Source organism: Malassezia globosa (genome assembly GCF_000181695.2).
Source record: "Malassezia globosa CBS 7966 chromosome Unknown mgl_sf_4.1, whole genome shotgun sequence".
Lineage (NCBI taxonomy): Eukaryota > Fungi > Basidiomycota > Malasseziomycetes > Malasseziales > Malasseziaceae > Malassezia > Malassezia globosa.
This window is the reverse complement of record NW_001849869.1, coordinates 156898-182961: the sequence shown is the minus strand read 5'-3', so window position 1 is coordinate 182961 and position 26064 is coordinate 156898. Positions and strand designations below refer to the sequence as shown.

At 54.2% G+C, this 26064-nt stretch overlaps 14 protein-coding genes across 14 annotated transcripts; 4 read left to right on the top strand and 10 right to left on the bottom strand.

Annotated features, from left to right (window-relative positions):
• Window positions 1–158: 158 nt before the first annotated feature.
• MGL_1833 (uncharacterized protein) lies at window positions 159–2093 on the top strand (the record flags this gene model as incomplete). Its single annotated transcript, XM_001730782.1, has 1 exon — window positions 159–2093. One exon carries the CDS (start codon window positions 159–161, stop codon window positions 2091–2093), a length of 1935 nt encoding a protein of 644 aa, XP_001730834.1.
• Window positions 2094–2687: 594 nt separating this feature from the next.
• Window positions 2688–3854, bottom strand: MGL_1832 (uncharacterized protein; the record flags this gene model as incomplete). The annotated part of the gene is made up of 2 exons (XM_001730781.1): window positions 2688–3753; window positions 3805–3854. 2 exons carry the CDS (start codon window positions 3852–3854, stop codon window positions 2688–2690), a joined length of 1116 nt encoding a protein of 371 aa, XP_001730833.1.
• A 1693-nt stretch (window positions 3855–5547) lies between these two features.
• MGL_1831 (uncharacterized protein) lies at window positions 5548–6420 on the top strand (the record flags this gene model as incomplete). Its single annotated transcript, XM_001730780.1, has 1 exon — window positions 5548–6420. One exon carries the CDS (start codon window positions 5548–5550, stop codon window positions 6418–6420), a length of 873 nt encoding a protein of 290 aa, XP_001730832.1.
• Window positions 6421–6546: 126 nt separating this feature from the next.
• Window positions 6547–6978, bottom strand: MGL_1830 (uncharacterized protein; the record flags this gene model as incomplete). The annotated part of the gene is made up of 1 exon (XM_001730779.1): window positions 6547–6978. One exon carries the CDS (start codon window positions 6976–6978, stop codon window positions 6547–6549), a length of 432 nt encoding a protein of 143 aa, XP_001730831.1.
• Window positions 6979–7882: 904 nt separating this feature from the next.
• Window positions 7883–8661, bottom strand: MGL_1829 (uncharacterized protein; the record flags this gene model as incomplete). Its single annotated transcript, XM_001730778.1, has 3 exons — window positions 7883–8070; window positions 8124–8298; window positions 8392–8661. The coding sequence occupies 3 exons, from the start codon at window positions 8659–8661 to the stop codon at window positions 7883–7885; spliced, it is 633 nt and encodes a 210-aa protein (XP_001730830.1).
• Window positions 8662–9212: 551 nt separating this feature from the next.
• Window positions 9213–9977, bottom strand: MGL_1828 (uncharacterized protein; the record flags this gene model as incomplete). The annotated part of the gene is made up of 1 exon (XM_001730777.1): window positions 9213–9977. One exon carries the CDS (start codon window positions 9975–9977, stop codon window positions 9213–9215), a length of 765 nt encoding a protein of 254 aa, XP_001730829.1.
• A 682-nt stretch (window positions 9978–10659) lies between these two features.
• MGL_1827 (uncharacterized protein) lies at window positions 10660–11514 on the bottom strand (the record flags this gene model as incomplete). Its single annotated transcript, XM_001730776.1, has 1 exon — window positions 10660–11514. The coding sequence occupies one exon, from the start codon at window positions 11512–11514 to the stop codon at window positions 10660–10662; it is 855 nt and encodes a 284-aa protein (XP_001730828.1).
• A 332-nt stretch (window positions 11515–11846) lies between these two features.
• Window positions 11847–14018, top strand: MGL_1826 (uncharacterized protein; the record flags this gene model as incomplete). The annotated part of the gene is made up of 1 exon (XM_001730775.1): window positions 11847–14018. One exon carries the CDS (start codon window positions 11847–11849, stop codon window positions 14016–14018), a length of 2172 nt encoding a protein of 723 aa, XP_001730827.1.
• Window positions 14019–14228: 210 nt separating this feature from the next.
• On the bottom strand, window positions 14229–15833 carry MGL_1825 (uncharacterized protein; the record flags this gene model as incomplete). The annotated part of the gene is made up of 1 exon (XM_001730774.1): window positions 14229–15833. One exon carries the CDS (start codon window positions 15831–15833, stop codon window positions 14229–14231), a length of 1605 nt encoding a protein of 534 aa, XP_001730826.1.
• A 442-nt stretch (window positions 15834–16275) lies between these two features.
• Window positions 16276–16903, bottom strand: MGL_1824 (uncharacterized protein; the record flags this gene model as incomplete). Its single annotated transcript, XM_001730773.1, has 3 exons — window positions 16276–16435; window positions 16480–16592; window positions 16658–16903. The coding sequence occupies 3 exons, from the start codon at window positions 16901–16903 to the stop codon at window positions 16276–16278; spliced, it is 519 nt and encodes a 172-aa protein (XP_001730825.1).
• Window positions 16904–17235: 332 nt separating this feature from the next.
• On the bottom strand, window positions 17236–18540 carry MGL_1823 (uncharacterized protein; the record flags this gene model as incomplete). Its single annotated transcript, XM_001730772.1, has 1 exon — window positions 17236–18540. The coding sequence occupies one exon, from the start codon at window positions 18538–18540 to the stop codon at window positions 17236–17238; it is 1305 nt and encodes a 434-aa protein (XP_001730824.1).
• Window positions 18541–19227: 687 nt separating this feature from the next.
• On the top strand, window positions 19228–22506 carry MGL_1822 (uncharacterized protein; the record flags this gene model as incomplete). The annotated part of the gene is made up of 1 exon (XM_001730771.1): window positions 19228–22506. One exon carries the CDS (start codon window positions 19228–19230, stop codon window positions 22504–22506), a length of 3279 nt encoding a protein of 1092 aa, XP_001730823.1.
• A 495-nt stretch (window positions 22507–23001) lies between these two features.
• On the bottom strand, window positions 23002–24349 carry MGL_1821 (uncharacterized protein; the record flags this gene model as incomplete). The annotated part of the gene is made up of 2 exons (XM_001730770.1): window positions 23002–24174; window positions 24344–24349. 2 exons carry the CDS (start codon window positions 24347–24349, stop codon window positions 23002–23004), a joined length of 1179 nt encoding a protein of 392 aa, XP_001730822.1.
• A 613-nt stretch (window positions 24350–24962) lies between these two features.
• MGL_1820 (uncharacterized protein) lies at window positions 24963–25595 on the bottom strand (the record flags this gene model as incomplete). Its single annotated transcript, XM_001730769.1, has 2 exons — window positions 24963–24993; window positions 25021–25595. 2 exons carry the CDS (start codon window positions 25593–25595, stop codon window positions 24963–24965), a joined length of 606 nt encoding a protein of 201 aa, XP_001730821.1.
• Window positions 25596–26064: the final 469 nt, after the last annotated feature.

Here is a 26064-nt window from a genome sequence, read left to right as displayed (position 1 = left end):
CCGCACCCATGTCGTCTTCCACTCCATCCTCCACGTATTCAACAGCGCCGGCCGCTGTGCGGAATGTGTCATCGAGCACAATGCCCTATGGACCACCCACACCTGCCCTCCCTTACGCACCCTTTTCGTCGTCCTCACAACCTCCACAGCCATCCGGCATGGTGCCTGCGACGCAAGCGTATGGTATGGAGGGCATCGATCGGCCGGACGGAGTGACCCCTGCGTCGCCCGCTGCTACCTTGGGCGGAACCGCTGCCTCTGTGGCGCCGCAGCCCAGAGGCGCAGCGTCCGAGTCGTGGTCACCACATGTTCCACCAGCGGCCGGCGGCAGCATTGGCACACCCACGACGACTGCATCCACGTTCCCGCCAGGTGCCTCGTCCGTGTACTCGGGCATGGGCGCCGTACCGAATGCGACCAGTCGCATGATGCCAGCGGCGTCGAATCACCCGCCTGAGCAGACGAATGGGCCAGGCGCTGCTTTGCCCTATGACCAACGGGCGCAACAACCTACAGGACTCGATCCACTGTCGAAGCAGCACCAGCCCGTGCCACCACCATCGTACCCGCCATCAGGCCCCGTCCCATCGGCAGTGCCGCCGTCGTCCCACAGCCCAGCGAACATGGCGACATCGTCAGTTCCTATGGACGCATCGGACTGGCAGCGAGAGCGGCCAGCCGTGCAGCCGCGCCAGCTGTTTCGCGAAGACGACAGCATGCTGAGCTTCCCATCTAATCGAGAGATCTGGCTCGCATCGACGCTGGCACTCGCCGTCAAGCAGGGCTTTGTGCCGCCGGCACGTGTGCCGTCGGTGGACGAGGGCCTCGACATTGAGCGAGTCGATACGGGGCCAGACAACTCGATGAAAGAAGCGCTCATCAAGTCCATGCTCTCGCTCAAGCTGCAAGCGACGGGGTTGCGAGCCGATCTCAACAAGCAGATGCGGAACGAAGAAGAACGCGTCGCTGCTCAAGAGCGAGCACGCGTCGCTGCGCTGCAGGAGGCAGCGTTTTACCGTGCCAAGCTGGCGGCGAACGAGAGCGGGCTCACCGACGAGCGTGCACGGCTGGATCGGCAGCGGATCATCCAGCTCGAGAAGCTCGTGGGACACATTACGCGCGAGCACGGCGAGCTGGAGCGCAAAGTATCCATGCTCGTGGACCAGACCAAGTTGGAAGCACGGCTTCGCCAGCTCGCAGAGGATCGGTTGAGCGAGACCACGAAGCGCGCGCTCTCCGCCGAGGAGTCGCAGCTGAAGGTGTATGAAGAGTACTCGGCGCTCCAGAAACACACATACGAGACAGAGGCAATGCTGCGTGATCATGCGGCCCAGATTTCCACCCTCACGTCCCGACTCGCAGCGCAGCAGGTTGAGCGCGATACGCTCGATGAGCGCCTCTCGTCTGCGACACGCACGATTGATACCAACCGATCCATGCTGACGCAGTTCCAAGAGGCGCTGGCCGCCGCACATGCACGTGTCTCGGACCATGAAAGGCAGCACAGTGAGCAGCAGCGGCAGCATGACGCACAGACCCAGCAGATCCTGCAACTGCGTAACGACTTGCAGGCCAAGACAGCTGAGCTGGAGATGAAGAGCGAGCAGCTGGAGCAGCAGTCGAGCAGTGTCACGGAGCTGGAGTCCATGGTTCAAACGCTGCAGCGAGAAGCGCAGAAGCATCGGGAGGCTGCGACTGGTGGCCTGGCACAGCTGCTCGCGATGCAGCAGCACCAGCAGGCAGCAGGAGGTCTGCACGATGCATCGGCCGATGGGACACGAGAAACAAACGTGTCACATCAATCGCACGTCCAGGCCCTGCAAGACGAGACGCAGGCTCTCCGGCAGTTGCATGAAGAGTCGCGTGCGTCACTCGCGAGCATGGCCACAACCCTGCAGCAGGCGACCGATCGCAGCACGCAGCTGCAGCGCACCAACAACAAGCTGTTCGCCGAGATCCCCTCGCAGCGAAAGCAGTTGGCATCCGCCCTGCATGAGCTCTCGACACTGCGTGACAAGAGCCACGCATCACGAGCCGAGGACGAGCAACACTCACGCGCGCTCGAAGCTGCGCAGATCGGAACCAGGCGCTGAAGCAGATGCTCCACGAGCACAAGGTCGATGTGCCTGACGACGACACGCTTGCGCGCCCAGAGTTTATGCAGAGCCGGCGTGTGCTGGAGCTCCAGCGCGAGCTCGATGCGCAGAAGCGCGCGGCGGAGCTGAATGCGATGGATCTGCAACGCGCGCAGGATCAGCTGCATCACATGAACCAAGAGTGGGAGGTCCGCCTTCGCCAGGGCGCAAGCTCTCGGCAGGAGCTCGAGTCGCTTCGGCTGCGTGCTGAGCAGGCAGAGCGCCGCCTCATCGAGGCCACAGAGGAGCACGAGTCACGCACTTCCCAGCTGGAAAACGATTACCTGACGGCCGTACAATTCGTGCGCAATACAGAAAACATGCTGCGGCGACTGAAGGAGGAGCATCTTAAGCTGCGGCACGACAATGCCGAGTTGCGCGCGTTGGCTGGTCAAACGCCGCATTCATTCCGTAGTTCCTAATGCATACATATCTACATGGTTGGAAGGACAAGAAAAGTCCGAGTGAAGGCGTCAGTAACGACACGAGTGGGCCGGCTTGAGACATGGAGGTAGCGCGGGGGGGCGCGCATTCTGCGCCTTGCCAACAGCTTCAGCCCGTGTGTCTCTGCGTGTGCATGGATGGATGTTCGCTTCCACACTCTACTTCAGCACAAATAGCTGAGGGTCCATGGCCTGCGACGTGTTCGTTAGTACTCGGGTGCATCGCGCCCACTCGCATACGCACCAGCTTGGCAAGTCGAGCAACCAAAGCGCTTAGTTGCAACAATGTCGCGACTCCCTCCAACGTCCGCATATGCGTCCAACCAATCTCGCGAATATACTCCAGCTTCACGGCCTCTGGCAAACTGTCCATCGTCCGCACCACACGGAAGAGCGTCGTGACAATGTCCAGACTCGAGTACCCCAACGACCAGAGACTCTCAAGCTGATCCAGCGCACTATCAACTCGACCAGCATAACACTTATCCAACACGTCGCGGACCACGAGCGGGTGCGGCTGGTCACACACCTTGAACACATTGTCCGGACTCACATAGCCCATGCCTGTCCAAGTCGACTGCAGATTGTTCACAGCCTGTCGCATATCGCCCTCTGCCGTAAAGACAACAGCGGCGAGTCCCTCGTCCGAATACTTGACATGTTCTGCCTCACAGATCTGGAGAAGCCGACGCAGCAGTTCTTCATCGGAAATACGCCCAAAGCGCAGGATCGCACAGCGACTCTGAATCGGCTCAATGATCTTATTCGACTGATTGCATGCAAAACAAAACCGCGTCGTTGGCGCATAGATCTCCATCGTGCGCCGTAACGCTTGCTGTGCACCGGGCGTCATGCTATCAGCCTCATCCAGCACAATGATCTTATGCCGCCCCGGCGGCAGCGACACTTTTTTCTGGGCAAATGCTTTGATCTTACTTCGCACCACATCAATACCGCGATCATCCGACGCATTTAGCTCCAGGACAGCTTCCTTGTAGGCGTCGCCCAGCAATGCGTGCGCCAGACAATGCACACTCGTCGTCTTTCCTATGCCTGGTAGCCCCGACAACAGCAAGTGTGGACAATTTCCATGTTCCTCAATAGCCCGCAACCTTTCCACTGTCGCGCTATTTCCGACAACATCACGAAGGTACCGCGGCCGGTACTTTTCTACCCTAAGGCTCTGTTAGTACACATAGCGACCCTCTTTTCGCGCACACACATACCAAGGCAGCTCGTATCCTGGCGCCTGTGCTTTTCCAGTAGAGGACGACATGATGTATCCGGTACAAGCAAACGTTCACACTCGCACCCTTGTACACAGACACAAACACACACGCACACTTTCTCACTCTCTCCCTCTCTCTCTCTCTCTCTCGCTTTCTCTTTCGTCCAGCCTTTGTCGTGGACGAACTAGAATGCCAATCCACCGACTAAGACGCGTCACACGCCCTCCACCACCAATGCCGCCGCCGCTGCTGCCACGCACATGAAGTGGTCACGTGGAAGCGTTCCAAGACTCTCATACAGCCTCAGCTGCCTTCCACTCGTACCCTTACTGATGATGGTTGCCTGCACTACAAAACGTCTATAGGCACGCGACCGCGCATCGTTGATAACGAGTGATCAGCCGACCAAAGTCAGTACATGGCCCCTGCATGAAAACGTAGTTATCTTGGCTACGTAAGACTTACTTAGGCTTGATTATGACGGTGCGAGGCGCTCGTGCTATGTACAATTGACGCTCTAAATACAGCCATCCAACGCTCATAAGACCAATCGCGACGCCAAAGCAGACGCCGATCCCCATCACCACGTATAGCTGGTACAACCATAGTGACATGGACTGAAATGTATGTGTTGGCCACACAATCAGCACTGTATACATAACTTTCCATAAAGAAACAATAGGTGCAAAGATAATCAAGAGCATATGTCCACAAGCCTCCATGACTGGGCGGACGGTCTGGTAAGGCCACACGAAAAACAGGTTGTATAAAAGCTGCAGCACAGTGTGTAGTTGGGTGAGGAGCCATACCCCCACAAAGTAGAGGAATTTGAACGGCATAGTGGTGAATTCAGTCCACGGCGTTGTCACCATTACAACAGGCTCTTGCTCTCGTGCTCCGACGAAGCCTGCATCCGACGTGTCATCATGCCACGGCGGAACCGGTCTTGGTGGCACATACGATTTGCGACCACATTCTGGACCTAGACATTCTGCGCATACAGTGTGTGCAAAGCATAACGCCAGTCCCACATACACAACTACACGCAAGGGCGCGCGCAAGGCAGCTGCGAATGTGTATGTCCCTGCATAGCCAATGAATCCCGCCGTCGCGCTTGTCTGCACTTCCACGCCACGCAAAGAGCTATCCTCCATGATGCGTGCGGTGCGCGCGAACGTCTCCTAATGGTTGGTGGCGATCAATATCACTGAATCGTGGACATACACCGCTCACCAACACACACGCCTATCTGTCAATGTGCAAGTGGAGCCCCTGTTCCCTGGTGCCCTCCACACTTGTGCATGGGTGGGACGAAGGGGACGGCGGGGCTTCGAGCACTGGCAGCCGCGTGTGTCTGAAAGCATGTGGAAAAGAACGGGCGCAGTAGGATGCCTTGCACTTTCACACCCGACATTGCGTCGTGACGCCCAGCCATGTCGGCAACGCACGCACGACCGTCATCGTCTCGCTACCTTGTTTCGTACGAAGAGCTGCCTCCTTGGTGTACGTGTCTAAGCCTGCCTGATCTAACAGAAAGCCAAGCACGTGCCGTACATACAAAGCGGCTACCGTCGTCCCGGCGATGCGTGCGTCGATAAACCCACCAGCAAAAACACCAGCTCTGTTGATCATGTCGACGAGAAGAAGGAACAGACACACTATCTGCACGATACTTTTTACAAATGCTGGAAAAGTGTCTGGTGCTACTGGCACAACGAAACGGTAAATATTCACACACACATGTGGGGGGCAGTCATTGCCATCCTGCTGCTCTTCTTGCAGCTCGCAGATCTGCACGAATGGCTCCCTGGTGGCCCATGGCCGATTTTCTCGCTACACACTCTTCCGTCTCCTGACATTCTCGAGCGATACCCAGGCTTGGGACTCAGAATTGCACAGGCCGATGCTCAGACACAGCGTTTGGGATACGTGCGTGCACCACCAGATGACTTGGCCTTTCTCTCCGTGTTCTTGCTCTCTGCTATGGCATGTTTGGGCTGTAGTGCTACATACCACACAGTCGCTTGCCATTCAGAACGCACGGCCCTAAGCTACAACCGCCTCGACTACGCTGGCATTGTCTTGCTCATTGTCGGCAGTAACGTGCCTGCCCTGCATTTCGGCTTCCATTGCCACCCACATCTGCGCACACTGTATACGACACTGGTCACAATTTGGGGCACCATTGCACTGTACATCGTGACGCAGCCAAAGTTCACTGTGCCCAAGTACAAGACGTTGCGAGCAATGATCTTCATCGCGCTGGGCCTCAGTGCGGTCTTGCCGGTTGTCCATGGCTTTCTGATTGCGCGTGACTGGTTCTTTGTCACACACGTGTTGGGAGCGCGGTTCCTCATGCTCAGCGGCGCCGTGTACATTGGAGGCGCTCTGATCTACGTGGCACACATCCCCGAGCGCTGGTCACCTTACACGTTCGATTACATTGGCGCCTCCCACCAGATCTTCCATGTCTGTGTGTTGTTGGGAGCCTGGCTCCACTGGCTTACTGTACGCCAAGCATACACGGTCTGGCACTCGCTCGAGACGTCAGCGGGTGAATACAGCCGAGAGGCTGTGTGCGCTGTTGTACATGCCGCGACGAATCAGGCATGAATGCACATCATATCGATGTGAGCGGAGCGAGTGTGTCGACTCGTGGCTAACGCCTGCTACAGCTCCAAGCCGCGCGCTGCGCGCACGCACTTTGGTCGTTCTAGGATGGATCACGGGGCAAGGCGTTCAAGCACCCAAGACGATGCATCCGAGACAGGCAGCGTGGTGTTGGGATTGCGCGAGTACCGACACCGGTCCGTGCAAGCGATTCGTCCGTCCGATCCAAAACTCAATCTCATCAGGCACCACAATGTACCCACCCCAATGGTCGGGTACAGGAATGTGCGCGTCGTCTGAGGTCGGATTATCAAAGTTGCGTTGGCATGCTGCAATAAGTGACTCGAGCGACTCGCGCGACGGGATCACCTGGCTTTGTGGACTTGCCCACGCACCAATCCGGCTGCCGACGGGTCGAGTATCAAAGTAGGCCTGGGATACACTGCGCGGCACACGCTCCGCCCATCCGAGCACACGAATGGCCCGATGCATTTGTGGCCAGTAGAACGAAAGAGAGCACCCATGGATTTGCAGCAAGTTCGTCACCTTTGCGCGATGCATAGTTTGAGTAGAAGAAGAAGCCACGCTCGTCAGCACCTTTTAGCAAAACTGTTCGAGAGCTGGGGCGAGGCGCCTGTACGCGCCACCGGGATTTGTCAGTGGGAGACGACGCATCCGCGGGTCCTGGAACGTCTGGTAAAGCCGTCGTCGACAGAGTCATAGCCTCAGGCTCAGTCACGCCTGCATCAACGGCAGCTTGAAACCATTTTTGAAACATTGCCATGGGCGTGGGCTCAAGTTCAGACGCATCCAATCCATCAGTGTGGTATTGATGATGCGACGTGATTTGTGTCCCACCAGGGTTGACCAGCATGGTAATGCACGAGTAGGGAGCTTTGTGTCGGATAAGGGTCGAGAACAGAGTCTGTATGGACCAGGATTGCGATTGCAAGCGCAGGTAGCGAAGATGAATCCGTTTGGTGGCAAGGACACACTAGATAGTGGAATTATGTATGACCTGCCAATCACGGGCCATGAAGTCGATTTGTCTACCAGGCACAATATATGCCTCTCCAAGGCCCAGCCCTTGTTGGCTTGAAGACGAATAAGAAGGCCGGGTCCACCAACATGGTAGTAGCTATAACATGTACAGGAAAGGTACGAACAAAGAAAAAGCAAAAATACTCATTCTAGAGGCATCTTGCGTGTGTGTGTGTGTGTGTGTGTGTGTGTGTGTTGGTATGCGTGTGATAAAGATGCAGCAAAGTGCGAATAGAAAACCAGAGATAGACAAGCAGGTCTAGACGGTGGCCAGAAGGCTTATTTTTTGTTCAAAATCTCATCAACTGTGAAAGACAACTTGTGAGACAATCAACACGGTCCCGGAAAACAACTTGGCAACTTTAGCAGCTAGAAGTTCAACATGTTGGATACATAAGAAGGCCAACTTGGGTGCAAGGGCTTCCTAACGGAACATCCGAAGATACGCAAGCAGCAAGGCACCAGCACCAGTAGCCACACCGACCAAGTACTGTAACACATTGAACTTGGCACTCTGGATACTAGTCCGTACACCTGCGATTTCCGACTCGATACGTGTATCGACTTCCTTGATTTTGGATGCATGTACAGAAGACTCATCGCGAATACGCCCTATTGCAAAGTGTGAGAAAGCATGAAGGAACACATAAAGTCCATAAACGTACCCTTTTCGAGGTTCAAATCCAAACGCACACCTGCCATAGTCCGGGCAATTTCTTCACGAAGACGCTGCTTCAGCTTTTCAACGTCCGCCATGAGACGCTCATTCTCGGACTTCATCAGCACAAAGTCACTACGCTCCAAGAGCTGGATCTCCGACTTGAGCTTCGCAAAGTCGACCTTTTCACCCAAGAGTTAGTAAACGCCTTCGTGCTCATCTGCCTGGCATTCCCCAGACGCACGCGCTAGTGAATGCATGTGTGTATGGCGTACCTTTTGAGTGTAGCTGTGACTCTCTGCCTCATCACGACGCACAAGACTATGCGCAAAATTCTGTATACTCTCATTGATTACGTCTGTCAGTGCAGTCACAAGCACATCTGCCTGTTGACGGGTAATACCCGCTTGCTCAAGTCGCTGGACGAATGCATTTGAATCAAAATGCGCATACCGCACGGGCATGAACCTTGCCTGCATCCAAACAGATGGAAGAGCTGGATGACCTACACGCAGAATACGTGGCACGCTCCAAAGCATCCGCATTTCGGAGCCAGTTGCGAGTTAGATCCAATTCGTAGGCCAGGTGTGAGAGGCGATGAATCCAACGAAGCGGAGGTGGGCGACTGGGGATCAAATAATTGGCGATAAAAAATCACGACTCGCTACTTTGTTGGCAGTCCCAATCACAACGGGCATGGAATAGAAAAGTGGAGATTGGAATGAATTTTATGTAGCTGTGTATTTGGAGTTTCAAAACGCCCAAGTATTGATCAGATGGGTATGGGTATCCTCATAGTATGTGTATACAAGTAATTCCAAGAGATGCAGCACGAAAACTGTGGCACTGCTTGCACGTTATCTTAGTTTTTCATTTTCGTCTGTGAGACAGGGTTCATCCCGTCCAGCTGCTGTCGGCAGACCTCGACATTGTTCTTGATCGCCCGGATGTGAATGCGAGGGTCGGACACAATCACAAGCAAGCACGTGTTGGACGTGAGTGCATCCATGTACGCAAGAAATGTCGGCGTTCGCAGCTCAAATGCTTGCATGTGGTCCCGCGAACCACTTCATGAGCGTCAGTTTTCACGATAACATCATACGTACAGACACGACAATTTAAACTGCTTCACAAGCTCACTTACACGCTCAAATCTGTCGTCAGACATAACAACATGGCGTTCAGCAGTGTCATTCATATTCTCCGAGTGTGGCAACATCGACGACGAGAGTCCTGCTAGCAGCACTTCTTTCGAGTCCTGCGGATCATCTATCCGCACAACGGAGCTGGTATCCATCATTTTACTGTGTTTTGTTGCATCTGTCTCATTCGCATCTAGCCGGCTGTAATGCGACATGACCAAAAAAGTGGCCTTCTCAAACAACACAACTTCAGTCGCTGAACACATATCAGCCAGCTCTGACAGACTCGCCTCGAAGTGCCGGACATCTGGCACAATGGTATGCACAATATTCGACCACGCCTTGTACAGTGTCGCATCCCAAATACTCGTGGCATAGCAGCGCAGATGGATTGCATGGGCCGCATGAGGCGATGATGACGCATGTTCATTTAAGACTTCACGAGCTTTTTTTCGCAGGTCGGCAACACGATTCATGTAGATATTCTTCCGTCGAGATGGCTCAATAAGGTCCATCTTGTGCAGCAAACAAAAAACCTCAGCATCAGGCGTATGTGTTTGCAAAGCCGAGAGAGAATCACGGAAGTACCGAAGATCCGTCTCCCAGTCACTTGCATCGCTCCCTCCGTCGACATCTGTTCCAACAACATCCACCACATACACCAACGCGCAAACGGAACTGAATACCTGGTTCCGTTGCGCGGTCATATAATTTTCCATATACGATGTCTGCCCGCCGCAATCCCATAAATTTAGCACAAGATTACCTGGAAAACGCACATGCGAATGCTCTACTTCAATTGTGCTGCCAAGTCGTTTCGTATCCTCAGGTCGATAGGACGAAAAAATAAATGATCGCATAGACGTTTTCCCGGTTCCAGACTTGCCCATCAACAAGATCTATCATGTGGCATTAGCACTCACATATTCTCCGGAAAGCGACCTCAACGAGTACAGTTCCTCGAAGCTTCACATACCTTGCGTTTCATCGTGTCATATAAGTTGCTGTTCTTAAGCCGCTCAAGCAGCTACACGATCGTTCAAACCCAAATCTTCTGCGTCACAACGAGAAATACTTTTTTTTTTCCCTTACGCGCTCTTACTTGCCACTCGTTTTCCAGGGCTTCTCTTTCTCCAAAGAAAAATAAATTTCTATTTTCGCACATCTTTCCTCCCCGGCAACCTGGGTTGGAGAAAAGCTAGGGACGTCCACGTGGACCAGGAAGTCACTGGCAAAAGGGTTGCCTCGAAGGCCGCCACTCAGATCGATGTTGGGCTGCAAAATTTTTTCCAATGATCATCGGAATGATGCAATAGTTGCGTGTAATCTCCGAGACTATGAAGGGCGCGGAAGTGTTGTCACTTTTTCATCACCAGATTGCGTGCTTTACTAGAGGCGTCATTACGCATTGCTAAATGCATGTTTCGCACACTCCAAATCCTGTCTCGTAAGCGTTACACCAGCTTCGTCCATGCCAACATCTTGCTTCCAGCATTGAGGAATTTGCTGTAAAAGGACTTGCCGAATTTCAGCACATGTGGCAGCACTCTTATTTCCAAACTCACTGCTAGGATCACTACGGCGACTAGATGTGCCGTTTACCCGTATGCCAAGGTAGGCGCCCAGCTCATCCTGCCACACGGATGGCTTGTATCCCCGCATTTTCAGATCGAGCTCAATAGCGGAGGCAATAGCACGCGGTAACGAGTTCCATTGGATTGCAAGCAGATCGCGATACTTTGGCGAAAAATAGTATAATGCGTGAAGACGCTCGTGAGCTAGGGCCGCGTCTGCTTGTGTGAGAGTCGCGGAGATTAGGTACATGCAGGGTGCACTAGATGCGAGTGTTCCACAACCATCAAGGATGCCTCGACGTGTAAGTTCGGCAATTAGCTCACGCTCCTGTGCGGAGCAATGAGCATGCCAGAAAGGCTCGTCGGGATCATGAATTGGGTCTGAGCTTGTCTTCTGTTTAGTACTTGCTGCCTCTTTGCCGAGCACTTCCTTTGGCTTTTCTACTTGCGCTCGCATAGAAGCAAGCCACTCTGCCACCGTGCTTAGTGGTAAATTAAATGCCTCGTACCCTTTGCAAAGTCGCTCACGGTGTGCTTCGTCCCATGTCAAGTACTTGCCGGCATGTTTTTCTGATTCATAGTAGGACTCTACGCGAGCAAGACACGCGTGCTGCGTACGCGTGTCCCGGAAAAGAAGCGTTAAAATTGGCCCATGTGCCTGAGCCCAGAACGACGTGGCCATGGCACAGGAATCATGAAAAAGATGGTGTGCTGTGTGGAGAGACCCCCGTAACCCGTCCACCTTCTGTTCCTATCTTCGCTTGCTGGTTTCGCAGAGTGGATGGAATTTCGATAGGCCCGCCCAAATGGAGGCCCACCTGTCTGGCCCTAGCTGAATCGCGTGGCATGACGTATGGGACAAGTGGACAGGAAATATGCGCGCAGAATACTCGAGCGTGATAGGTGGGCCCACCGCAAACGAAGAAAAGTGGCACTGGCCCACGTCCGTGGTAACCCGCGTGATCAGTTTAGCTCCCTATCCACCGACCGACTCCACCACATCGTTCTTGCAACATGGACATGTCGGAAATTCGTGCAAAGACAGCTGACGCTGCCAATACCGTTGCTTCAAAGATGCAAGAGGAGGCTCGGAACCTTGCGAATAAGACGTCTGAACGTGCGCAACAACTGTCTGAAAAGGCTGAATCGACGGGTGCCCAGGACTCTTTGACAGGCAAGACGGCCCGTGCGACGGAGAAGCTCTCGCACAAGACGAGTGAGGCTGCGGAGAGGTTTTCGTCGTCACTCGATCGCCGTGCAGATGACCTGCGGAATATCAATGCGAAGGAGTCCGACCAGTTGCATGAAGAAAGTGTGAGTGCAAACGCAGCAGCGCCTGTGGCGCACGAAGGTGGATCTGTCACGACAGGTGTGCAGCCCAGCACCGAGGTTGACAGCACGTTGCATGCGCCAACAGCTTCATTCGCTCCTGCTCCTGTACAGGAGACAACCGTGCTCGAAGGCCATGGCCTGGTGGACCCGGCCTCAGCGTCCACGGTGACGAACGTGTCATCCACTGGGCTTGACCAGACTCTGCCGACGGAGCCTGCTGCTGTTCGTAGTGGACAGAGTGCGTCAGAGAAGCCTGCGGCTTATACGGCCACGAGCATGCCATCTGCTGAGGCGGCAATGAATCTTCCAACGAGGACAGCGCACGCCACAGAGTCGACTACGATGCCATTCGTATCGAACTCGGCGTCTGCCTCTTCGACCTCCCAGCCAAGAATGGCACCTGGTGGCAAGGTGCGTTTGACCAACTACCCGACGATCAAGAATGCCGTGCTGCCAGCGGAAGGGAACGGAAGCTTCAACAACATGCACCTGGCATTGCTGGTGCTGCTGGGCCCGGCTGTGCTACTTCGTTTGATTCCATTTGTAAAGGCCAGCTGGTTTGGCTGGAGGTCTTACATTTTGCTTGTGGCTGTGCTTGGTGTCCCACTCACGATTGCGTACTGGACCATCATGAGCATGACTGGACCGCGAATCAACGAGAAAGTGACGCTGCCGAACCGGCCGATCGAAGACTATCTCGACATCCAAGACGAGTCGCTCCGCCGTAAGTACACAGGCTATAACAAGATCCCCATGCAGATCTTTTGGGATGCGTACATTGATGGCAAAATCGAGGTGAAGGGAGATCTGCTTGATGTACTAGAATACCGCTGGGACTGGGCAGCGATGCACTTCACGCCTGAACTGTTCCGCTACGTCTTATTTAAGATGTTACCGGATGTATTGATGCACAGCTCACGGCAAGACGAGGAGCAGATCCGGGACAACTACGATCGAGGCAACGACTTCCATGAGTGGTTCCTTGGCCCCCAGATGGTCTACACTTCGGGCCTAATTTCGGATCCGAATCGGGAGGAGACGCTCGAAGAACTGCAGGACAACAAGATGAACCTCGTGTGCTCGAAGCTAGCTCTGAAGCCGAACGATCGTGTGCTGGACATTGGCTGTGGCTGGGGTACGCTCGCAGCCTTTGCTGCCAAGAACTATGGCGCGAATGTTACGGGCGTGACGCTTGCACGGGAGCAAGCGGCATTCGGCAATGAGCGACTGCAGAAGAATGGCATTTCGGAAGACCAGGCTCGGATCCTGTGCCAAGACTACCGAGACATTCCTGTGCAGCCGGGCCACTACAACAAGATCGTGTCGTTGGAGATGGCTGAGCATGTGGGCATCCGACACTACGCTAAGTTCCTGAAGAATGTGTACAACCTACTGGATGACGATGGTGTGATGGTATTCCAGGTCGCTGGTCTGCGCCCTCGCTGGCAGTACTGGGACCTGATCTGGGGTCTCTTCATGAACAAATACATTTTCCCTGGTGCCGATGCTTCCTGTCCTCTTCACTGGGTCATTGGCCAGCTGGAGTATGCTGGCTTTGAAGTGCGATCGTGCGACGTCGTTGGCATCCATTATTCTGCTACGATTGACCGCTGGCTCAAGAACTGGAAAAAGAACGAGGCCAAGGTCAAGGCCAAGTACGGTGATAAGCTATACCGCCTCTGGCACTTTTTCCTCGCAAGCTCGGTCATCATTGCTCGCGAGGGCGGCTCGAGTCTCTTCCAAATTACCGTCACCAAGAATCTTAACGCAACACACCGTATCGAGGGTGTCGAGTCGCACGGCAACTTGTTGCCTCGCCCGAACCGAGGCAAGAACTACCAGAGTGTGTACTAAGAGATGAAGCACCGGGATGTCTATCTTTATAGCATTCATGGATCGTACGCGGTTCTACTAGACTACTTACTACCGACGAAAAAGAGAGGAAGAACGAAGCAAGAATGAGATAAGAAAAAAAAAGGAATGTGCTTGGTCGTATGTGGATTTGTCTTATAGTGGATGCATTGAAAAACCTAAGATCCAGTCGCTCCTCATGATAAGCTTCAGTTATGCAATGGGAAATACGCCGCCGCCTTCGCGCCGATGATACGGCACTTGACCAGAAATGATCCGCATGCGTGCGCCTGTGCCGGGATACACAGAGCCTTGGGAATGGTGCAGGTCAGGCGACGGATGAAGCGCAAGATCATGAGGAATGGATGGGATCGGCGGTATTTCCTGATCACGGTGAGCCTTCTGCCGCAAGTTGGACATAGAGCGGCTGTAGCGCGCAGCGATTGGAGTAATCGCTGCATCAATGTTCGTGTCCGGCGGCGAGAGCGACAAGTCTTGGCGCCACGTATCTCTGACACGTGGTGTAGACCCTAACGACGATGGGCTCGAGAGCGGCGGCGTGCGTCGATTCAAATCGGGCGAGATATACGGAGGCCCAAGGTCAGTCAGCGTCAACGCAGCACGCAGCTCGTCGGACATCTGTAGCGGAGCGAAAACACTCATGCCTTTTTGCGCGCGAAGCTGCGAGTCAGTTGATGAGCCACTCGTCTCAGGTGCTGGCGTTGCTGCACTGGCTGCTGCATTACGCGATGGAGCTCCGGGGCGGAGAATGACACGGGAGTGCTTGTGCGTCGACGGCACCTTCAAGTCACGACTGCTGACCGAGCTGCCCAGATAATCAGTGGGAACGGCCGGAACGGGCGGTGTCGGGTCCAAGTCCGTTGAAATAAGCGACGGCGTCCATGATGTGTTGTCAGCGCGGCGAAGATCATTCAGCGACTTGGCCGGCTTAATTTTCGTCAAAGTCGGCCGCCGCTGCGGCTGTGGCTGCGGACGCGAGAGCAGATGAGACTGTGACTGTGACTTGGCCTGTGGCTTGAGCTGGGGCTGTGGCTTGGACGTCGATCGAGACGTCGACAATGAAGCTGGCTGCTTCGAAGACGACAGTGGGGCCTTTGAAACAGCGGGTTTTTTCGCCTCAGTAAATGGCTCGCCTAGGAGCGTGGAGGACAAGGGCTTTGATGTGGACGGTAGCGTCTTGTCCCACGAGGGAGCGGCTGACTCTGGAGACACATTGACGATAGTACGGCCGTGAACATCTTTTGCAAGAGCCTCTGGGATCACAGCAAGTTTGCGTGTGCGTGGATCTGCGCCTGAACATCCACTCCTGCAACACACACATGGGCACGTTGTCGGGACGCCATTCACAACCTTGGAGTTAGCCGGCGCTGGACTAGGGAAGTACGTGAGCAGTGGCTCGCCACGCAAGCTGCGGATGCCAAGACGCGCACGTTGGAACTCTGTATGGTTCTGCGGGAGAAGAGCTGGATCAATCAAGTGTCCAGACGCATCACGAATGAACTGCTCAGCTTCAGCGTATTGGCTCCGGGGATGCGCTACAGATGCAATGCGCGAGCCAAGGCCTAAGCCTAACTTCTCAAGCTCACGTACGAGATCATCTTGGATTTGACTTGTTAGCTGCGAGACTGTCAGAGTCGGTGGAAGGTACCGCATGGGCGGGATCAACATATCGATCACAACATGGTCTTCGTACGTGCTAACGGCCGTTTGGACATACTCTGTCGGCACGAAACTCACTGCACTGTACCCCGTCGTGACGGTTGCGTGGGACTCGCGCCGCATCGTCGGCGGAGGCATTGTCGCAGCGGCGGCCATTCCACTCGATTGCCGGCTCCGGAAACTTGGGTGGTAGTCGTGGACTTTGAGCGAGCCAAAAATAGACAGATAACGCTAAGCGTAGCCGAACGGAATTCTCGCGGACGACACGCCAGCTTTTTTTGCACGCTCGGCGCGCCCTTAGGCCACCGACGCTCGCCATTTGTCTACATGCGCGCGTGCCTACCTTACGCCACCGCTCGTTGGCATGTACGCAAGATATGTCACGTGATGTGTCGTGCCGCGGGTGAAGGGAAAGGAGCACCTATAATAAAAGAGTTGGTGCGTGGACCACAAATGAAATTACAAGGGTTGATGTGTTAGGCATGCATAGGCGAGAGTGTGATATAGTTCATTTCATGAGTGGGTCAAGGGTTCACAAAATTTTGGGAAGCAGTCGTGAGCCAAGACATCCCACGCACACTCAAGCAGTGCGGAGAATTAGATGCACACCACTATCTGTCTCGACGATATCGCTCATTTCACCCACAGATAGGCCGAACGCTGCGTCTTCGAAGGGGCGCTGCATTTGGCCGCGTGAAAACGAGCCGAGGTCGCCTCCTGAGCGCGCTGATGAGCAATCTCTATAATGAGTGTGAGCACAACGTAGGCAAGCCGTAATACGCACGAATACTGGCCGGCCAGCTGCGAGAATGTTTGCACATTTGGCTGTGATCCAAGCTGTTGCTGGAACTCACGAAGCTGTGTAATTGCTTCGTCCTTTGTGCGTGTGATGGTAGGCTAGGCGCATGTGTCAGTATTCTTTCATAGCTCTGTTTTATTTCATCACTTCAGCAAACACATACCTCGCGCCAGCTGCTAGGACGACGACTATCTCGATGCTTTACCAGCAAATGGCTTGCGCGTACCTGGGCCGGACGGTTGCTCTGCGACGCTTCTCCAAGCAGCTGACCGCCTGGCAACGCGCGCGCCTGTTCCTCCGTGATCCCGTCAGGCAATTCCCACATAGACGCACGAGTCGTGGGGTTATAAAAGTAAGGGAGCCGCCGCGAATTGCTGAACCGAACTTCCCATCCACCAGACAGTGACATAATGGCGCACGATCAGTTCGTGAATTTCTCGGACCGAAATATAACTGCTGGCTTTTCCCTAGTTGCTCAGCTGTCACTCCAAGGTAGAACAAGCTGGCAGATGCAAGCGCCATCATCCCGATTCATGCCCACGCGAACATGGCCGATAATTATATGTGATTACGTAATGTGAGTAAGCTTGCGCGTCGCCTTACGACCAAGCTTACAGCGTTTCGCACGGACGGCCTTTTTGGTGCGAGCCTTGTGCACCACGTCGACGACCATCTGTACCGAGTGAATATTCTGAAAAAGGAATGCTATGGAATTTTCAGAAACAGAATAACTTTGTATCGTTACTCCCATAAACGTACTTGACGTAGAGGACCCATAAGGTATGCATTCACACGCTGCAGATGCGCACGACTGGGAGAAGTCTGGCTCACCGAATGAACAGAGCCGGTGATCCACTGAAGTCGCCGCTGAGTATCATCTTTGGAAATACGCTTGCGATGCTTTGTGAGTTTTTGATGAGCATCTGTACCAGTGCCGAGAAACTGACGGTGCTGGTCGTATGATGCAGCCAGTATTGCCACGGCCACAGCACCGCTAAGCTGGCAACCGTCACTACAACACACAAGCACGCCACGTGGATGCTCCTTGTTCCGTGTTTCCCATATTAATGCATCTGTAACAGCGTCAACGACGAGAGGCAACGCTCGGGAAAAGGACCCGAGGCCACGCTTTGACGCATCTATGCCAAGGCGTAAGACAGGTGGAGTCTCCGATGTACACGGCTGTTGTTGTGTCGCAGGTGTTGTCGATGGCTCCCGCTCAGATTGGGAACAGTGCACAATGAATGCATAGCGAGAGCGCTCATGATGAGAAAATGAGTGGGCGAGAGGGCGTGCAGCGATAAAGAGGCACGTGCCGTCGATTCGAGTCGCTGAGTTGTCCGTCGCTAGCCACGGGACTTGGCCAGAACGCCCGCGCTCCTCTCGCACGAGCTTGTGCACGAGTTTAACACGATCTTCACGCTGCAAATGAGGCGCAAGAAGTTCCCGATGATGACGCCAGAACAAAGCAGGTGTGAGTCCGTGAGCCCAAGCTTCGTGATCATCACCCGCACCCTGAACGTAAGACGCATGCATGGTGTGAAATGCCTTGGGTGTCTCACTTGGCGAGACACTCACCAGCACGATGTGGTGTTGCATAGCACAAGTGGGCAAGGTGGGTATATGTGGTGCATGGACGAACACGGGACAAAGAGGCTTCTCAAGACACGGAACAGCCAAGTCAGACGCACAAAATTTGTGGACCCACATATCCAAGCGAGCTTCGATTTGTGCCGCTTCACTGAGTGATACAGTATCTGTAGGTATCTGCAAGGGAGGTGGATCGCTTGGTGTGCCAAAAGTTCGATGAGATGCACGATTCAGAACAGCACACCAGATCGGCACGGTCTTGGACAAAGCATCTGGATACCGCTTCCCTCGGCGAGTAGAATCAATCAGTACGCATCCCGTCAGCTCGGTGGTGGCGCCGGAACCAGCCTGGTCCACACTCGCTTCGTCATCTTGCGGCTGCTGCTGATGGTGCGGTTGGATCAACGGGATGAGGTGTAGATTCGCGCGCTTCATACTAAAATCCCATTGGTGCATGTGACCGTCCGTCGATTTGAAGTACGATGTCGACTCGAGCCATTCGGGATTCGTATACCAAGCGCCACATCGCAAATTTGCTATGAGTGTCAGACCCAAGGAGCATCCGCATACATACCTACAACCGGCAACGGATAGCAGGCGGCACGAACTTCATCAACATAGCGTGCATCCTTTTGTTCGCAGGAGTGAATCCCGGTGCTCCGTCAGTGTCATGGTCGCGATGTAGAGACACGCCCGCTCATACATACATGTGAAATACTCGCTATACGACTCCACACATCTTGGGTTTCACGGCGCTGAGCCTTGAGAGCTGCGCGTTGATCGACACGCGCGTCCCATGTGTCCATAGCTCGACACACGCGCAAGAAATTTGCGAAAGTAGAAAGCAGTGTGGAGATGCGAAAAATGAGGCACCGAGGTACTGGGAGCACTGATAATTTGCTACGGTGGCCATTATCTGCAGGGGAGCGCGCCGTGCAGCCCGATTTTTGCGCAAGGACGCGCCACGGAGAGAAGAACGAGTCAGAGCGCACGCGCGAAATGCTGTGAGTGGCTGGCTGTTTGGCCAGGCTGTCAGTGCGTCGGATAACACACCACTTGACCGATCACCATCTGCTCTGCCAAACACGAGCATTGTGTGTGTGTGTGTGTGGCAGTGGCACTCGCCCGTTTGCAGCGACGACCATGAGCAGCTCCACTTTTCATGTCGATAGCACATCAGTCGTGCTGATCGGCCTGTTAGCTGTGTTGCTATTGTATGCCAAGTTCCATCGACAGTACAATCAGCCGCTTCTGCATCCACTCATTCTGCAGCGACAGTCAGATGCGTCGACAGTGCGTATGCCCAAAGAGTCACCGTCGTATCGAAATGTGAATGCGCCGCTAGGACTTGATTTGGCCATGCGCCCACATCGTAATGCGCCCACAATTGCGACGATGCTTGCTCGCGGTGTGGAAGAAGGTACTTCTGCGTTGACCCGCCGCGTCTTGGATGCATCATTGAGTAATGAAGAAATCCGCACGCAGGCAGCTTTGTTCTTGAGTGGCGTGCAAGTCATGCTGCAGACAGATAGGCCCACGATCGTTGTGTGTGGCTTTATCAACTCGTCGCGCTCGTTGACAGCGCTCTTGGCTTCTGCATTGGTGGGCAGTCAAAGCAACTATGGTGGTGGCACACAAACATACGTAGTACCACCAGGAGAGCCCCCATCGTCAATGCCGTCGGACGTCAATCTCAGCAAGACTGCCGTCGTTTGCTTGGATGCACCGTTGCTTCCTATGCTTACACGTGCAGGATTGGTGATTGCGAACGAGAACTCCGACTTGCACGGCACCAAGTGTGTCGGATGGGACGACGTGCTGGGCCAAGCAACAGTGGATCAGGCCCCGCCCGTCCTAGACACGACACGTCTATCCAACGCGGAGCTGGACCGCCTGGGGACAAGTGTGTTTGCCAGTTTTTGGGATGCACGGAATGCATGGGTCCAGGTGACAGAGACGTCCATGACGTCGGGGGTCACAGCGTGGTTGAGCCAGTTCCCTGTCGATGCGATTCCACAGAAGGGCGACGTCATGTTGACGGACCTCATGTACGCACGCGCGGTGCCGGCACCCGTGTATGTGACGCTGCTGCTCGCTGGCCTGTACACGGGAGCGGGACTTGCTATGGAGCCGTCGGTGGACCTTGTTTCTACGATCAAGACACTACACCCAACGCTGCTGTACGTGGGCACGTCCGGCGCTCAGTACCTGGAACAGAGTGTGTGGATGCCGAGTGTGGGCTCGTTGCTCTGGCCCCTAATGCGTCGGATGAACATGGACTTGATTCGGAACGGCATTTTTCCGAAAGACAAGCTCCTCGACAAACTTGTTTGCAAACGCGTGCGTGACACGCTCGGTATGGACCAAGTGCGAGCAACCATAGTTGCTGGCGACGGTAGTGCGGCTGAGCAGTCGCTGGTCGACTCCCTGCGCCTTTATCTGGGCGTGCCTGTGATGCATTCGTACGTGCCGCAGCGGATGGAGTGCCATCACCAGCCTAGTCTCGTAACAGCGCCCGTGTGCACGTCGAACCTGTATGACTTGCAGGCATTTGCCCCACAGCTCGTGCATGATGACTCGGCTCGCTGCCTCCCAGCACATGTGGGACCGCCGTCTGTGTCATTGGAAATCAAGCTGGTCGACGACACGCCAGCCGTTCGTGCGCACTCGAGTGTGATCCAGCGCCTGCGTGAGGATGGCAACCATGATGACCCCATTGGAGAGGTGTACGTGCGTGGATATACTGTCTCGCAGACAGGACACGACGATACGACCATCTCACCGTGGCATGCGACAGGCGACGTTGCACTCGTGCGCACAAACGGTACCTTTGTCGTGATAGCGCCGCATGGTGCCAAAGAAGCAGGTGTGATGCCAAATACCATGACAAGTACAGAAGCAAGCAATTTGCTGGCTCAGCGCTTCAGGGACAACGCGAGCAGCGGCATGCCACCTAGGCGCACGTCAGGAGCACGAATCGCCTCAAGCGCACCCGCCATGTTGGCCATGCTGCTCTTCCTCGTTGGCTGCGTTGATGCGCGCCATATGATGATCATGGCGCCGTTGCACCATGAGCCACGCATGCATATGCTAAGCCGCCGAGCGAAGGATGACACAGATCCCAAAACAAATACGACGATGGTAAATTTGGCATTCCAGGGTATTATGGCCATGCAACGTGCGTCATGGGAACACGGAGTTTTGCAATCTGCCATGATTGAATACTCGTATCCGCAATGGTCTATGTTCAAGCGTTCGGACCATGGCGATCTGTTTCCACCAGCCAAGTCAGTGCCGTCCGATCAGGTGCCGAACGACCTCATTAAGCTGGCGCAGTCGAGTGTGGATGGCCAGGACCGGCAAGGTCGCCTGGCTACCGTGATTACCGGTGACGAAGATATGGGTCAGGGTGCGTCGATGGACTCGGCCAGCTGCGGAGAAGGTGTCCTGCTGGCAGCGTGGGTGTATGAAGGGTTTCCGAATCAAGCGCCAGATCCACATGGGTACTACGGACCGGCTGCTGCGAAGCAGCTGCGGTACCTGCTGAAAAACGTGTCGCGCACACCGACAGGCGCCATCAGCCAGCGAGCCTCACCGAAGCAGGTCCAATTGTGGTCTGATTCCGCCTACATGGGCCCACCGTTCCTTGCCTATTACGGCTGGGTCACGCAGAATCAATCACTCGTCCAGATGGCATTCGACGAGCTGAAGCTGCAACGATCGGCTCTGCACCGACCACAGGACCCAGGGAGGCATCTGTGGCGCCACATCATCGAATTTCCAAACCACACAAAGGCGACACGTGCAATCGATGCACGTGTATGGCTCACAGGGAATGGTTGGGCCGCTGCAGGGATGCTGCGAGTTGCTGCGATCATCTCACACAGCCCCTGGGCCGACAAGATGCAGGCGCAGCACGACCAACTGGTGCAGTGGGCCGACGACATCATTACAGCCGCGTACCAATTCGTTGATCCGGGAACGGGCCTCTTGCTAAATGCGATTGATGATCCCAGCACGTTCCTCGATGGATCAGGCTCCGCACTGCTCTCGTACGCAGTGTTTCGGCTTGCTAGCATGGACCAGGGTCGAAAGAAGCATGTCGATATGGCGGAAAAGGCATATCAAACTCTGTCCAAGTCGCTCAACAGCCTCAGTCAATTTACGAATGGGATTCAGACTGTGAATGAGATGCAATCAAACGAAGCTGGCGCCACATCAACGGAGAGTCTAGCGTTTCTGATTTTGATGGCTGCCGCCCGTCGCGACTATCACGCCAACAATGTGACAGGCTCAACCGGTCCCTTGAATGTTTCGGACAAATCATCAAGCGCATGGCCGTCTCATGACTTGCCAAGTATATCATGGTTCTCGGCCGCCATCCTAACGCTGATTGGCTTAGTCAATGCACTGAGTATCTAGCGTGGAAGAAGAGAGCTACGTTGTCGACTATAACAATTATGTGAATGACGATAATGTTGTTATTGTTGTTGTTGTTGTTGCTGTTGCTGTTGCTGCTGCTGTTCTTCTTCTTCTTCTTCCTTGTTCATCCTGCATGCACCCTGTTCGTTGCTTCATTTTTTCCTTCGTTTCCTGCTTCATTCCCTGGTTTAGCTTGTAAGAACCTCCCTGACCATAACATTTCGTCGAGATACAATGAATCACATCCATACGTCAGCCGTGGAAACATGCATGAGAGTTGCCCGTCCTCGCGAGCTCGCATTGAGCAGTGCATCTGCACAACCCTCGCGCAAGATCTGAGCGAATCTGCACACCGCTCTCCGGATGAAATGCTTATTCCCTAACATCGACGCATGACATCGCCCTACTGGGCTTGCCAGTTTGTTCGTATGCAAAGCCTAATCAATCGGTGTTCATCGTGCCGCGTAGCGATCGGACCAACTATCTGTTTCTTACTTAGAGGCGAGAAAGAATGCCTTGTTCTTCGAGCTTCTTCATCAACACCGACTTGATGTGGTCAAGAAACTCGAACGTGTTCACATAGTGTTCACGCTTCATGTTCTTTCCATGGATTGAGAGAGCAAGATCCTTGGTCATCACACCGTCGACGTCGATGCTGTGCACACAGGCGTCTTCAAGAGTGCGAGCAAAGGCAATCAGATCATTGTTCTGGTCGACCTTGCCACGGAAGATCAGACCGCGCGTCCATGCGTAGATAGAAGCGACAGAGTTGGTGCTAGTCTCATTGCCCTTTTGGTGCTCACGGTAGTGACGCGTGACTGTGCCGTGTGCGGCCTCACTCTCAATCATGTCGCCATCGGGCGTGATAAGCTCCGACGTCATCATGCCAAGAGAGCCAAAGCCCTGTGCAAGCACATCGGACTGGACATCTCCGTCGTAATTCTTGCACGCCCACACAAACCCACCATTGCCCTTGATCGCTTGGGCGACCATATCATCGATAAGGCGGTGCTCGTACCAGATGCCAAGCTTCTCAAACTCAGGCTTGTAGGTCTTGTCATACAGGTCCTGGAAAACATCCTTGAACATGCCATCATATTTCTTGAGAATAGTGTTCTTCGTGCTCATGTAAAGAGGCATCTTTTTGTCAATGGCCACACGGAAGCAAGAGTGGGCAAAGCCGGTGATCGAGTCCTTCGTGTTGTACATGGCCATAGCTACACCGCCATTTTCTGGGAAGTCGAATACGTCCATGCTAATCTTCTCACCGTTCGGATCCGTTGGCGTGAACGAGATGGTCAGCTTGCCGGCGCCTGGCGCAACAAAGTTCTGGCAGCGGTACTGGTCGCCGAAGGCATGGCGGCCAATGCAGATGGGCTTCGTCCAACCAGGAACAGGGCGTGGGATCTTTTCCAGAATGATCGGCTCACGGAACACAGTACCGCCCAGGATATTGCGGATCGTGCCATTGGGCGACAGCCACATTTTCTTGAGGTTGAATTCCTTCACACGTGCCTCATCTGGCGTAATCGTCGCGCACTTGACACCGACCTTGTACTGCTTGATCGCTTCTGCCGACTCTACAGTCACCTTGTCGTCTGTCTTGTCACGGTTTTCGATCCCGAGGTCATAGTACTTGAGCTCTAGGTCAAGGAATGGAAGAATGAGCTGTCAGGTTAGCATCGTGTCACATCATCAACGCATAACATACATCCTCACGGATCTTTTTCCAGATAATTCGCTATGCAGAGTTAGCCACAATATTCAGAACGCTATCCCCATCTCTCCCATTTCCTTCTCCTTCTCGTCGCCAGCTCGTTGCAGCAGCAGTACATACCGTCATCTCATCGCCATCGAGCTCTACCACTGGGTTCGACACTTTAATTTTCGACACTGCAGGCGCATTAGATCAACATGACTTGGTTACAACGTACTGGTAGACATAGTGGCTAGTTGGGAAACGCGAGAAACCGACGAAGCAGATGATACTGGTGCTCGTTGGACCAGGTTACGAATCGGTTTTCCCCAATGAGCAAACATGCGTCAGGAGGCAAACGGCTCCGACCAGTCAATCAACTCTAGCTCCAATCTGCATTGTTGGCGTGTGCCCGCTGCTTATACAACCCAACAAATAAAAATGCGCGTCATATGCTTGCACGTGCATATAAAGGCTGTGGGCGCTGATAAACGGAAATCCGATTCTACCTATTTGGGTGAGAAAACTCCATATGGTCGTTTTGTGGAGGAGTTGCAACGTCCGTGGAGATGTGGGGGGTGAATAAACGGGCCGGGGAAGCCACGGCGTCGTATCGTAAAGATGACTACATACAGATAGACACTTTGGTACATGCGCACGTGGCGTACCCATCTTTCTACCAACCATAACGCTGTGCTGCTTGCTCCATTTTGTTGTACACGAGGCTGGAGGACAATGTGTGAGTGGAAGGGGGGTGTCTTCATTGGATGACAATACATACAATACAATCGCTGCAAGGTGTCAGTGAACAGCCGTACATACCGCTGCTGGGTGCACTCCGAAGGCACGTTACGCCCACGCCCGCATACAGTCCAGGGATGCCCCGCGTGCGATAAATGTGATGAAACGTCTTCCAGAATCCTGATGGCGTACCTAGTGCCAAGCCGGCCTGAGAACGCAATTCTCGCTCTGTCTGCATGGATGACTTGACACAGTCTGCAGGAAATAGACTGACATTGTAGCTGATGCCAGCGAGCGCGCCACTCGCTGCAAGTTCTAGACTGCCAAGATCTGACTTTGTAGCTGAACGACCAGGCATTGACACACCACGCATGCGAAGAAACTCTTGCGTCGCAAGCTCAAATGTCAGAAACCAAGCAATGCCACCACCGACCTCGCGGACAAGAGTGCCGGAGAGCCCATGCCATAGACCAGGTACACCTTCCTTGCGGACCGTCTCTGTGATCAGAGCCAATGCATTGGCGGCTGGTGGTGCCGTATGCGCTGTGCCCATCATCTGGACCTGCATTTTGCATTTGATCAGCTCCACCGGGGTCAGCACAAGGCCTGCCATGGCACCAGATGCAGCGGCAGCGACAGCCAGGTCGGTCATCGGCAGCGAGGAAGACTCGGGGAGTCCGCGCGTCCAACGCAGAGTACGCTGTACTTGATTGTATGTCAGAAACAAAGCTGCATCCTCCAACGTGGCACCCCATAGCGGCATTGAGACACCCTGTCACCGAACTAGTTAGCATTTCCACCCGTCCAAGACACAGATTGCATCAAGCAGAACGAGAAAACGTACACGAAAGAGACCACGAAATCCTTCGTGCTGGATAGTCTTTCGGAAACAGTCAAGGGCACCCGTATAATGTGGTATATCATGTGGCTGTGTCTGTAGTCGCACTTTGACCAAGTCGCTAGAGCTCTGTGAGCCATACACGTTGGGTCCACGTACAATGGATGCTCAAACACCTTACTAACCATGCCTGCCACTGAGCCAAATATCAAGTCTTTTGTGGCTCGACTTAGCTGGCGATGAGTTGTTGTTACAGAAGGATCTGCATCAGCGCGAGTTGTCT